This window comes from Colobus angolensis, unplaced genomic scaffold (genome assembly GCF_000951035.1).
Source record: "Colobus angolensis palliatus isolate OR3802 unplaced genomic scaffold, Cang.pa_1.0 Scaffold189, whole genome shotgun sequence".
Taxonomy (NCBI): Eukaryota; Metazoa; Chordata; class Mammalia; order Primates; family Cercopithecidae; genus Colobus; species Colobus angolensis.
This window is the reverse complement of record NW_012115032.1, coordinates 484,202-498,647: the sequence shown is the minus strand read 5'-3', so window position 1 is coordinate 498,647 and position 14,446 is coordinate 484,202. Positions and strand designations below refer to the sequence as shown.

General features: G+C 33.3%; 1 protein-coding gene across 1 annotated transcript in view; it reads right to left on the bottom strand.

Moving 5' to 3' along the window:
* TMPRSS11F (transmembrane protease, serine 11F) overlaps nucleotides 1-13,876 on the bottom strand; it is an 86,101-nt gene extending 72,225 nt beyond the window's left edge. Inside the window, exon 1 of the mRNA XM_011940280.1 lies at nucleotides 13,817-13,876. Coding sequence (XP_011795670.1) covers nucleotides 13,817-13,827 — 11 coding nt within the window. The 5' untranslated portion in view covers nucleotides 13,828-13,876. The remainder of the gene's footprint in view (nucleotides 1-13,816) is intronic.
* Between the last annotated feature and the right edge of the window lie 570 nt (nucleotides 13,877-14,446).

Genomic DNA, 14,446 nt, shown 5'->3' with positions numbered 1-14,446 from the left:
ATTGAGAATCTGCCATAAAAAGACTAATATGTACATTTACAAAAATCACAGAGTGAAAGGTCATACATAAAAATCAAACTATTTCCATATATAAGCATTGAACAAATAGGTACTGAAATTGTAAAAGCAGTAACATATACAATAGCACTGAAAGCTATGAAATAATTATCTGTGAATCTAACAAAATTTGTAAAATATTTAAATGGAAAAAATTTTAAAGCATTTATGAAAAATCAAATAAAACCTTAAAAATTGATAAAGATATATTATGCTTAATTAGAAAAGTTAATCTTGTTAATTTGACAATTCTTTCCAAGTTTAACTGTATATTCTCAGCAAGAATCAACTATCAATCACAAAATGTGAGTCCTTCAGCTTTTTATTGTTTCTCAAAATTATTTTGGCTTTTCTAGGTCATTTGTTCTTAAATATCAACTATAGAATTTTTTCTCAAAAAAAGAAAAAATCCTACAGTTATAAAACTTAGAAAATAGAGAAGAAAATATTTTTGTTCTCGAAGTAGAAAATATTTTGTAGATAGGAAATACCCACCTATTAGAATGGCTAAAGTTTTTGTTTTTTTCCTAAGGGAAAATAACTAGAATATTCATATGTTGGTGTTGGGAATGCAAAATGGTAGCTCCATTTTAGAAACTGGTTTGGGAGAAATGAAGTTAAACATTAAAAAATGCACAGATAAATGGAAGGACATTCCATGTTCATAGATTGAAAAAAACGAGTGTTGTTAAAATGGCCATACTACCCAAAGGAATCTACAGATTCGATGCAATCCTGTGAAAATCTCAATGGCGTTTTTCACAGAAAAAAAAAAAAAAAAAAGTCCTAAAATTCATCTGGACTCATGAAAGACCCCAAATAGGCAATGCAATTTTGAACAAGAACAACAATGCTAGAGGTACCACTCTCCCTGATTTCACATTATACTACAAAGGTATAGTAATCAAAACAATATGATATTGGCATAAAATCAGACATATAGACCAATGCAACAGAAGAGAGAACCCAGAAATAAACTGATGCATCTATGCCAACTGATATTTTCCAAGGGTACCAAGAATACACAGTGGATAAAAGATAGTGTCCTCAATAAAGAGTATTAGGGAAACTAAACATCCACATGCAGAAAAATAAAATTGGGCCCTATTTCACTCCATTCATAAAAATCACCTTGAAATGTATTGAAAACTTAAATACAAAACTGAAACATTAAAACTCTTAGAAGAAAACACAGGGACCAAGCTTCTAAATATTAGACTTGGCAATGATTTATTGGATATGACACGACAACAAAAGCAAAGGCAGCAAAAGCAAAAACAGACAAGGGGATTACATCAAACTAAAAAGCTTCTGAACAGTCAAGGAATCAATTAAAAAATTAAAAGGTGGTCTACGAAATGGGAGAAAATATTTGCAAACCATGTATCTGATAAAAAGTTAATATCCAAAGTTTGTAAGGAGCTCCAAAAACTCAATAGCGAAAGACCAAATAATCTAGTTTAAAAATGAACAAATGACTTGAATAGACATTCCATCAAAGAAGACATACAAATGGACAACAGGTTTATGAGAAGGTGAACAACATTCCTAATCATCAGGAAAATTCAAGTCAAAACAACAATGAGATATCACCTCACATCTGTTAGGATAGTTGTTAGGTTGAATAGAAAGTTGGGTGTCTCCACTGAGAAACCCTTTGGGCTAGGGTTGACTCCAAGTTCTCAACAGTCAACTCACTGAATTATAAAAAAAACTATTAATTACCACTGATTCTTTGGCAAAATCTTAAAACACATTCCTACATATATTCACACCCAGGTAGTTAGTCTCAATCATGATAATTGCATCTCTGTGGCTAAGGGCTGTTCAAAAATGGACATGCAATTCAACTCTAGCCAGTGATATGTGAGGGATAGTTGGGAAATTGTTGAGAAAGACTTCTTTTTTTCTAAAATAAGTCAAACTGAGAGATAACTTCTTATTGTTTTCTCTGAATATTGTTGTGTTCTGATGTGACATCTGAGACTGCTATAACTCTATAAGAAGCAAGCGATAAGAGAAACTAACCTGAGGAGAATGTGGACTCACAAAGAATACCAAAGTAGAAAGACAAAAATAACCAGGGTCTCATGTCACACATTTGAGGGGTTGGATCAAATGTCACTGAGAACAGCCCAGCTTTTGGTATTACTAGTATATTAAATAATAATTTTTCATATTGTTAACACCAACCAGCGTGGGGCTGAAGTTTTAATTAATTGCAATTGAAAACACCCAAATGAATACACATACTTAAACATTAATTCCCATAGCCTCAAGAATCTTCCAAAAATATGGAAGGCTTTTTATCTGAAACTTTAAGAAAGGTTTTAATTCAAACTCTATTATAACACAATTTTTGATAGTTCAAACAAGGACTTCTATTATACGTATACAAAAATATTTTTTGAAAAATACTATAACCCACCGAAGAGAGACACTTCCTGTATATTTTATGCAATTTAAAGCACCCATTACATATGCTTGATATACTAATTACAATACATTTCTAGCAATTCTTTGAAAACAGGTCTTTAGTCATATGCTTGGTAAGTAATTCTGAGATTTCTCAATTCATTCAAAAAATACTTACTGAAATTTTTTGCTGGCTGAAGGTGAAATGGTTAATCATAGATACTCAAGGAATTTATAGGCTGGGGGAAATACAAATATTAAAAATGTATATGTAAACAATTAACATAATAAAAAATGGCAACAGAAATGAAAGGTGCTCTTATATGTCTATAACAAGGAAATCTTATCTAGAGTGAGGGGTCAGGGAAGGTTTTTCTGAGAACATTTAAATGAATACCTGAAGGATCATCTAATTGGGGTGAAAGTAAAAGGATGAGTTGCACATCTCACCCTTTAAATCAAAAGCTAAAATAATTAAGCTTAATGAAAAAGTCACATTGAAAGGTAAGACAGGCTGAAAGCTAGGCCTCTTGTACCAAACAGCCAAGTTATGCAAAGAAACAGTTTTGAGTAAATTAAAAGTGTTATTTCAGTGAATAAACAAATGATAAGAAAGTAGAACAGACTTATTACTGATACGGAGTAAGTTTTGTGGGCTAGATAGAAGATCAAACCAGCCACACATAACATGTGTTAAGACCAAAGTCTAATCCAAAGCAAGGCCCTAACTCTAATTCTTTCATTCTATAAAGGCTGAGAGAGGTGAGGAAGCTGCAGACAAAAATTCTGAAGCAAGCAGAAGTTAGTTCATGAGACTTAAGGAAAGAAACAATTTTCATAACATAAGAGTGCAAGGCAAAGCAGTAAGTGTTGATGTAGCATCTTCAGCAAGTTATCCAGAAGATTACTTAAGATCCCTGATAAAGGTGGGTAAACTAAATAATAGATTTTCAATGTAGGCAACTTTCATAGCTAGAGGGGAGAAGTCAATGCCTAGCTTCAAATACAGGCTGACTCTCTTGTTAGGAGCTAATACAGTTGTTGACTTGAGGTTGAAGCCGACACTCATTTCCATTCCAAAAATTCTAGGGCCCTTAAAAATTATGATAAATTCACTTTGCCTGTGCTCTATAGATGGAAGAACAAAGCCTGATGACAGAACATCTGTTTACAGCATGGTTTACCAAATATTTTAAGCCCACTGTTGAGAACTATTGCTCCAAAAAAAGAGAGATTCCTTTCAAAATATTACTGATCATAGACGATGCATATCTGGTCATCCCAGAGCTCTGAAGGAGATCAATGTTGTTTTCTTGCCTGCTAACAGCAGTCTATTCTGCAGCCCATGGATCAAGGAGGAATTATGACTTTCAAGTATTGTTATTTAAGAAATACATTGATAAGACTATAGCTCTCACAGCAGTAACTGAAAGCCTTCTGGAAAGGATTTACCATTCTAGATGCCACTAAGAACATCTGTGATTCATGGAGGAAGGTCAAAATATCAAAATTAACAGGAATTTGGAAGAAATTGATTCCAACCCACATGGATAATTTTGAGGGGTTCAAAACTTTAGTGGAGGAAGTAACTGCAGATGTAATGGATAAAGCAAGATAACTAGATTTAGAAGTGGAACCCGAAGACATGACTCAAATGCTGCAATCTCATGATAAAACTTGAACAGTTGAAGAGTTGCTTCTTATGGATGAACAAAGAAAGTGGTTTTTTGAGATAGAAACTATTCCTGGTGAAATGTTGTGAACACTGTTGATATGAAAAGAAAGAATTTAGAATGATACGTATGCTTAGTTGATAAAGCAGTGGCAGAATTTCAGAGGACTGGCTCCAGCTTTGAAAAAAGTTCTACTCTGAGCAAAATGCTATCAAACAGCATCACATGCTACAGAGAAATCTTTATGGAAAGAAAGAGTCAATTGATGAAACAAGTTTCATTGTCTTATTTTAAGAAATTGTCACAGCACATCAACTTTCAGCAATCACCACCATGACTGGTTAGCAGCCATGAATACTAAGGCAAGATCCCTACCTGCATAAAGATTATGACTCACTGAAGGCTCCAATGATTGTTAGCATTTTTTTCATCAATAAAATATTTTTCATTAAGGTATGTGCTTCTTTTAGATATAATGTTTTTGCACATTTAATAGACCACAGTATAGTGTAAACATAACTTTTACATGCACTGGGATATGTAAAAAATTTGTGGCACTCACTATTGTGATATTTATTGCAGTGGTCTGGAACAGAAACTGCAATATCTTCAGGGTGTGCATGTATTAAGTCTCACCTCCCCTTCTATATGCTCCACCCAGTTGGCTCGATCCATACTTCTTAGGTCTATTCTTTTTTTAGCTCTATGAGATATTTCAATGGCCTCTCAATTAATTGTGTTTGTTAAAACTCAATTTGAATTGTTTCAACCAAAATAATTTTAACCACCCACATCTAACAGCCCGTAAAATGTTTCTTGAGGAATCAAATTCTGTTACTTGTGACTGAGTATGGGAAAACATCTAAGGAGACAAAAGCAGAATTAAAATTGTGACTGAAAAAGAACGGGTGGATCACGAGGTCAGGAGATCAAGACCATCCTGGCTAACACGGTGAAACCCCGTCTCTACTAAAAATACAAAAAAAAATTAGCCGGGCGTGGCGGGCGCCTGTAGTCCCAGCTACTCGGGAGGCTGAGGCAGGAGAATGGCGTGAACCCTGCGGGTGGAGCTTGCAGTGAGCCGAGATCACACCACTGCACTCCAGCCTGGGCGACAGAGCGAGACTCCGTCTCAAAAAAAAAAAAAATTAAAATTAATAAATAAATAAATAAATAAAGAATTCATAAATTGTCCAGTACACTCTCTTCTGAAAAATATGTTATATTACTTGTTGATGTTGAATAGTTTTGGTATGCTATTCCTAGAAATAATTCAATATTTTGTTTCCTATTCAAAGTTGTATTAATAATACATTTCAATTTATAATAAACACCAGTTTTATTTTATCTTATGTATATATATTATGGAGGCTAAACATAATGTGCTATGGCTATGAATTTTCTGGCAAAATAAGTAACTAAATACATAAAAATAAATTTTAAAACACAGTTGTTTTCAATAAGCAGTCAGTGTTCTTCACTTAGCTTCCTGTATGATTGATTTAAATATTTGTATTTCAGTGGTATTTTGCAATCCAGTTCAGGGGGAGGAGCTACGATTAAGATATAATTGTCCTAGAGAGATGTGATCAGCAATGTTCACAGCTAACATAATCTGCATATTAAATAAACAAAATTAACATGTCCCAGAATTTGCCTGTCACATTTCTAAAGGGTCATGTGTGAAAGAGGTAATGAGTATGTTAGAGTGCTGCATACGAAGACCTTTGAGAGCTTCTCATTCTTGGAATGCTCCCCTCTAATGCCAAGTGGCCTTATCATTGCCCAATTAACTTAAAAAACAACCCAAATGCTATTTCTTAAGATTTATAATTTTTAAATAACCACTTTTTTTATTTTTGAAGATTTGAGTATATATTAAGTGATTCGTTAAGACCTAATTGTTATTATAAAGTCACCTAATTCTCAAGATGTTTTAAAAGATATAAGATATAGTATAGGATAACACAGAATAATTATATTTTAACTGTTGAGCTTTAAACGAAAAATACCTTACAAACCATGTGTATAGTTAGAACAATGTAAGTATTAAGCTTTCTCTGTGTAAGAATACCTAAAATTCTATTATTGAATTTCATATTTTGATAGACCTTACTTTTATTTCCATAAGTAGATCAATAGAAATTTACTTCTCTATTTGGGTGAAAATCCATTAATTTATTATAGTACTGTATCTGGCTATAGATAAAATACTGAAAAATAATTACAGCCAGAAAAAAAAGGCTTATTTCATAGCTGTATGAATGATAATACCAATATTTCATTAAGTATACAGAGGGATTTGGAATCTAGCTTTCAGGTATGTTCTCCTAAGCAGTTAAACATTATAAATGAAAAAAATAGTTTTCTCAATATTAGCATATGAATCAAAGAAAATGCAATTCTAATAGGTAGATTCCATCCTAAATAATGTTTATGTCATTTATTCTAATGCACAGATAACACATAATTCAAGCAGATAAACCACTACCAGGCATCTATCTAGAACAACTCCTAATACATGCCTCTTGAATAAAAAACTTCATCTTACTTAACATTTATTAAATTACTTCCAGAAAGGCAATCATGGATATAAAACACTTTATTTTTATTGGTTTAGACATATGCACATTAATGCTGCCCGAATTCCTAATCCACTTTAAAAAAAATGTTTTAGAGGGAATGTTAGAATGACTCTTTAGTCTGAACTCTGACTTACCATTATCAGAAATAATACCTACTTCAGTTTGTTCAAGTTAGGTAGTGAGATAAGAACGTAGTCACAGCTGCCTTTATGATGTTCCTTGATAATGAACTGCAAGCCTTTCTTAGCCATTCAGATTTCCAGATAATGCCCTAAGAGTCAGGGTAAATAAATCCCCACAATACAAAAGAAGAGAGCAGCTAATAATCCATTATCTTCTGTGTTGCCACAGTTTCGTTGTAAGTAATGTTTCACGTTCTTCTAAAAGGTGTTGTCAGTAGGAGAAATATGGTAACTAAGCAGCTAAATGAATTAAAATGAGAAGAAATTAATGGTTTTGGCAATATTTAAGAAGTAGTACACACTGACTAAATTATTGCTGCTCTTACTAGATCAAAAAGTAAAGAACACAAGAGCAGCCCTAAGCAAGAATTAGTTGCCCAAAAAGAATAAATCATGAAAGTCAAGAAATCTATGTCATCTAAAGAGGACACATTTCTTGAGTTAACTTTACTGAAAAAGATTCTGCTCATTGTGTAAAAAAGTGAAAATACTTGTCTCAACCATTTTTACTTGATAATATCCCAAGAGCCCAACCACAACATCCCATAAGTTAATATTTTTTAAAGTGATATGATATACAAGCTATGAAACAAAATACATTGATCTTTCCTTTACCCAGCAGAAATCATGGCCAAGTATCATCCAAAGCAACTGAAGTTTGAGATTGGAAATTAAAGCATAATCTGGGCCTACTAACCACCACAAAGCAAGATGATTATGGAAGAATGAATGATAAAAGGGAGGGGAAGGTAGGCAGTAGGGCCACAATAGGACATGAAATGTCTCACTGATTTGCCAGAGAGGAGAGATAGATGACACTGTTGACGTGGTTTCAAGGTGGTGTCTATGCTAATATGGCAAACTCAATCCTTAGCAAGCCTCTACAATCTATTCAAGTCTATACATATGACTGAAATGAATTCAGTGTTAAAGATAGGAGTATCATAAATAACTTATATTTAATCTATTTTTTAAAACCTTTATCAAGGTCAGGCATGGTGGCTCATCCCTGTAATCCTAGCACTTTGGGAGGCCGAGGCAGGTAGATAACCTGAGGTCAGGAGTTCGAGACCAGCATGGCCAATATGTCGAAACTCCATCTCTACTAAAAATACAAAAATTAGCCAGGTGTGGTGGTGCACGCCTGTAATCCCAGCTATTCAAGAGTCTAAAGCAGGAGAATCACTTGAACCCAAGTGGCGGAGGTTGCAGTGAGCTGAGATTGCACCACTGCATTCCAGCCTGGGTGACAGAGTGAGACTCTACCTAAAAAAATTAAAAAAAAAAAAAAAAAAAAAAAAAAAAAACCTTGATCAAGATAAAACTGTAGGGGTCAAGGGCATGGTGCCTCACACCTATGATCCCAACACTTTTGAGCTCAGGAGATCGAGAAAACCCCATCTCTACCAAAAATACAAAAAATTAGCTGTGCGTGGTGGTGCGCGCCTGTGGTCCCAGCTACTCCGGAAGCTGAAGTGGGAGAATTATCGTTTGAGCCTGGGAGGCAGAGGTTGCAGTGAGCAGCGATCATGACAGAGCAAAACTCGGGCAACTGAGTGGAAACTGCAATCTTAAAGAAAAATATGAAGCTGTAGGTTATTTTAGTTTGTATTGATTCTCTTGTTATTTGACATCAATGTATTACACTAAAGGCTTCATTCATTTGGGTCCTTCTGCCTGTTCAGGTTTATTTGCCTAATTATAAAAAGAAGCAGTGCAAAGCAAATACAACAGTCTGTCAGTGGGCATAAGAGTAGTAGATATAAGAGTTAAGGCAGTTGTTTGGCACCTTGTAGATCAAACGATTAACTAGATTTTGTTTTTTTCTTTTTGCTTACAATAGTATCTAGACACACCCTACCTACACTGTTTTGCACTGAGTTGTTTTTTTTCTATTTTCAGAAGTGAATGCTTGCCAACTTGCTTCTATCTTATCTCACCTGTTGGAATGTATTTCAAAGTAGTTTGACATTCTAAGTATCTAAACCAGCATTTTTTTTTTAACCTAGTACAAAAGACTTTTCAATCCTTGATACTTAGTTTGAAAATCATGCATTCTGAATGCTGCATTGATCATTCCATATATTATATTCTACAAAAAATAAAACAAGACCAGGAAAAGACTTCATAAACGTGAACCATATGAAATTGCCTGTATTCAATGTTTTTTTTAACCTACAAATGAGGCAATTTCATATGGTTCCCACTTGTAGATTATACTGTATATTTTTATAGTTGTATTTTATTTTTATTTTATATAAAGTACTGAGTATGTGGGCTGCTCCCATCACCTGATAATAATGCTATATAAATTGTTGAATCCTTCAAAATACTCTACATTAAAATTTTAAGCAGTAATCAATTAATTATAAAATTTTCTAAACTTTGCAAAAAAATTAAAGACAAGTCAATAATACATTTTAAATAATGGCCTACTACAGAAAATTAGTTAAGAGTCAAAGTTGAGTCATACATGATACTGGAAGAAAATATAACACACAGAATCTGAAATAGCACATGCAAATATCTCTGATTGGTCTTTGAATCGAGTTTTGCACCTGGATTTTGAATATGAATGTTCCTTCAATTGAGTTTTGAACCTAGATTTTGAATATGACTGTTCTTTGAATTTAGTTTTGAACCTGGATTTTGAATATGAATGTTCCTGAAATGCTAAGTTGACAATGCTTCATAATAAATATTGAACCCTTATAATGCTTGTTTGATCCAAGTGTATAAAAACTTTCTTGCTATTTGTCCCTAAATATCCATTCACTAACCTAACACACCCAGTCCCACACTCCAAAGACACAATATCCTTTTTTAAAGACTACTACAAATAACTGCTTAAAGCAACACAGACTTATCTTCTTGGTCAAGATCTGGTTTCGATGCTGTTTTCCTATATGTGTTTTATAGTGTTAAGAGGTCCTACTTAGATCTTCCCAAGACTTCTTTAAGTGCAATGGGAAGCTATGCCAGTATTTAATGTTTTCAAAATGCATCTCAGAAATTTAGCTTTCATTTTCCTGCAGATAAACAAAAATAAGCAGTAAAATGTTATATAAACTGGAGATCTACTTTTTAAAAAGCTAGCCATTAAAGAAATAAAGTGAATTAGCAACATTTTTTGGAAAAAGTACAAAATGTTTACCTCATACTTATCGAAGTCGTAATTCATATATATTTGCTTAATTATTTATCGTGTTTCCTCCTCTTCCTCCTATGGTGTTATAAACATCATAAAAGCAGAGATTCTGTTTGTTTTATTCATATATGTGTGTATGTGTGTATTTGTTTAAATGCATCTTGTATGTGTATATACACACAGGATATATACACACAACACATATGTCTACATATAATATATGTAGATATATACATATGTGTATAATGTGCTACTAGTATACTATAAGCTAAATTAAGTATTTGTTGTATTAATGAATAAATGAAACCTTAAAATCTAGTCTATAAGTATCTATCTGATGTTTTTATCTCTTCAACAATAAATCTCCATCAGCACCACAACTTAAGTTTACTTAAAGTACATTCTCTCTAATTTTCAGCTTTGTACTTACTTTCTGAATTACTGAATCTCAAATATCTCACAGGCCTTCTTTGAGAAAATATGTAAGATATGTGCATACATAGACACATAATAAACAGTAAAACTTGAAATTTTTGTTTACTCCTAACTTTTCTTCTTTCCTCAGTATCTGTTCTTTGGTTTTAGCCATATGTAATCATTAGTCAATGTACAAATGTTGAGAGTCTGCAGTGTGACAGGCAATGTGTTTGGCACTAGCAATAAAGTGATGGAGCTCTCTGTTTAAGCAGAGACATATAAATGAAAACAAATTAGCATTCAAATAGAGGAGTGCCAATAGAAGTATTCACAATGTGTTACATATGTTTGAAGAGAGGGCAGCTGTACTTCAGGAACAATTAAGACGTGAAAGTAGGAGAAAAATTTCACAGTAACTTTGTTATATCTTGAAGGAAGACCATGGGGTCTCACTAAATGTCAGGAGGAACATTCATTTTAGGCAGAGGAAACAACAAATATATAGGCAGTCTCTCTGCCACGCCCTTCATTTAGTTCTGCAAAAAGTGACAATAGCACCACCAAGCTGCACTGGTACACTCCAATGGTTCTAAATTGCGTTATCATTTTTTCCTCTTGCTTAAATCAACTTTTATTATGTAGCATGGAAATTCAACCTGGTGCAAAAGGCCCTTCATAGTCAGAATGATCACTTCAGCTTTATCTGACAACTTCCAACATCTGTTTGTGAGTGTATCTCAAGTCTCATGACCCTTGCAAGGGCTATGTTCTCTCAACCCAGAAAACCGTCTTTCTCCTACTACTAATTCTGCTTGCTTTTAAAAACTAAACACAGTTATTACGTATTCAAAGAAGCTTTTATGAAATTGAAAGTGCACCCTTATAGCCGCATGTCAGTATTTGTTTTTTCCCATTGATCACAATGTGCCATCAGAATGTGGCTTATTGATTTGCCTCATCACAAAGATAAGCATCTCTCTTATCTCTGCCTCACTTGCAGAAGGCACCAAATACAGGGACCCATGAAAAAAACTTCAATAACCTACAATGTGGGATAATTTAAACAGTTCTCTAGTGCCTTAAGAATGCTAATGTGTTCTCCATATTAACTAGATATTAACTCTTTGAAATCATAGAATTAAGCATTCAAAAAGACTTCAGGACTATCTAACGCAGTGTTTTAAAAAATATTTTTGACGATAACCCACAGTTAGAAATCTTCAACATCATGGCGTGGTGCACATACTCATATATCTGAATCTGAATCTGAATCTGAACCATATCCATAATATAATATTTATACTAATGCTTAAGGTATAGAAAAAATAACAAAATTAATACAAATTTTATTACTGTTTAAATATACCAACAACAAATGAGTAATACCAAAATAAACCAAAGAATAAACCAATAAACCAAAAATTGCTTTTAGCTTTCCACAAATATTACTTCAAGGCCCATTAATGGTGACAACCCCTCCCCTCATTCATTTACTTATAAACCTTCAACACATTTCACAGATAAAAGTGAGGTCTTGAGAAGTACCAGACAAGTGAGTCCAAAGTTGGATCTTGAACACATCTAAACGCTGGTACTCTTTCTACTTGACCAAAATGAGAAAGACAGGGCTTTTGCTAAGAAGCTATAGTCTATCTGACTAATTCATTCTCTGAGACTAGATCCCTTGGGCAAAATACCTTTACTAATGAATTCAATAAACCCATTGTCTAAGCTTCTTATCTTTATACACAATCTATATTTTTTGACCGAATATTTGTTTTAAAAGCAGATCTGTTTTGAAATCTAATTTAGCAAGAATATTTTAAAGCCTCAGAATAATAAATGTTTGAGATGATGAATATGCTAATTACTCTCATCTGATTACTATGTATTACAGGTATTGAAATAGCACTATGTAGCCCATAAATATGTAGAATTATTATATGTCAACTTAAAAATAAAACAAAAATTCCTCAGAACTCTAATAAACTCTGGATCAAAGCTGATGAGGCTTCAATATAGAAATTTCATGTTGTAATGATATTTTCAGGGTGGAAAAGTGAGTGTTTAGAGATGATGCAGTAAGTTGGCAAGAGGAGAACCAGGCTGATAGAAAACACATACTGAAGAATTCTGAAATAAATTAGAATAAGAGAACTTCAAAATGTTTGCTAATTTTTTACAGAAATTTTGAGCATATCATATTTATATGAATGATAGTTAAATATAAAAGTTTTTCTACTGTACATTTTATCTTATTCTGTCTTTATCTTGATAAACAAGAAATATACTTTGTTGTATTTAGTAAGAAGTACAGATAATATGCTGTATCATGCTATCATGACGGGGTCTATATGGGAGATTTATGCATGAAATGGACAATCTTCCTCAGGCTCATGCTGTCATTTGAAAGTAAATTAGGGAGGGCAGGAACACTCATCATTTGAGAGTGCGAGAGCCTACAGGCTTTAAGTATTTAGGTTAATTGAAGACAAAAACAAATGACTGAACAATTAAAATTATCGCAAAATCATGATTAAGTTGGAAACGTCAGTCAGTGCAGAACATGTAGGAAATTTGTGTCTGTAGAAAGATCAAGAACCTTTTTAAGAAACAAGGCTAGACTTAGCACAGTTTGAATGAAATCCTTCATCAAATATCAATTATTCCTTTTGAAGTCTATAAAACTAGAGCCTGAATATTACCTGACATAAATATATAATACAAATTTATTTACCTTAAATTCAATAATTGATCAATTATTTTGGAGTTCAATTATGACACAGAGTCTAGATTTTGTTAATTTGATAATTTTTTACGTATGAGTATTTTAATTTTAATCATTTCACTCATGATATATACAATAACCTCACTGCTATCATACTTTCTATTAAACAAATAAAAATTGTAATAGACTCTCCTCTTAAATTTGTATTTAATTTTCCCAGAATATACTTCAATAAGCCACATATGATAAAAATGTATATCATGCTATGGAACATGGAAAAGTAACTAAATGGGCTATATGAAACACTTTATTCTTTGAAGTATAGGTTTTTCTAAATGTTTTAAATATTAATATAATCAACTTATTACCTCATATCACTTCTATTTCTTTTATTTAGAAACAAAAAAACACCACACTGGCCTCTGTTGTTCAAACAAATTCTGATATTTAAAAACAACAACAATAGAACTTTAATATGAAATACAATAACACACATTAAAACTCTAATGTTTAAATCAATCTCCGCCAGCCAACATTTGTACTACCTGTCTCAGGAATTGTAAACCTCTGTCCCCACTGATAACCTTTACTGAGAAAAGCTGAATACTTACGCATACATCATGAACCCAGGACTGGGGCAGCTTCTATTCAGTCACCATCTGATCTGTATCAGCAGGTTAGGACTGGGAGGCTGCAAAATAATGACAGTCACTGGCAACAAGAAAGGAAACAAGTTTGACAGGTTTACTGAGTGAGGTATGCAATCTTCTAGCCTGATAAGAACAAGAACATGATCAATTTTGTGCCAACTGGCTCCACACAGGGAAGTAATTGTCAATATCCGCATAGAGAAGCTCCAAGTAGTAGAGGGCTCAGAATGTGCAACTTGTGATGATTCAGAAGACCACACTTTTCCAGTTGGGGAAGTATGATAAGCATTGAGGTGTGGCCCCAGTTTGCTTTCAAAAAAAAAAAAAAAACCGACAAAACAAAGCACACTAGAGCACACTGATAGCACTAATTTGTTCATTAGAAATGTTCTGTCTCTTCCCTTTGAGGGAATAACAAGGTATAGTGGAGCAGAGAAGACCTAAGTTACAAACCAGGGCACGTGTCTCGGCCATTATTCAGCTTATTGGGATTTACTTTCTTCCTGAGGAAAATGGCAGGGACTGTATCAGCTTTTCTTAATATTGTCCATTTTAGCTCTAAATATAATAAAATGTATTGAAACAATTCAT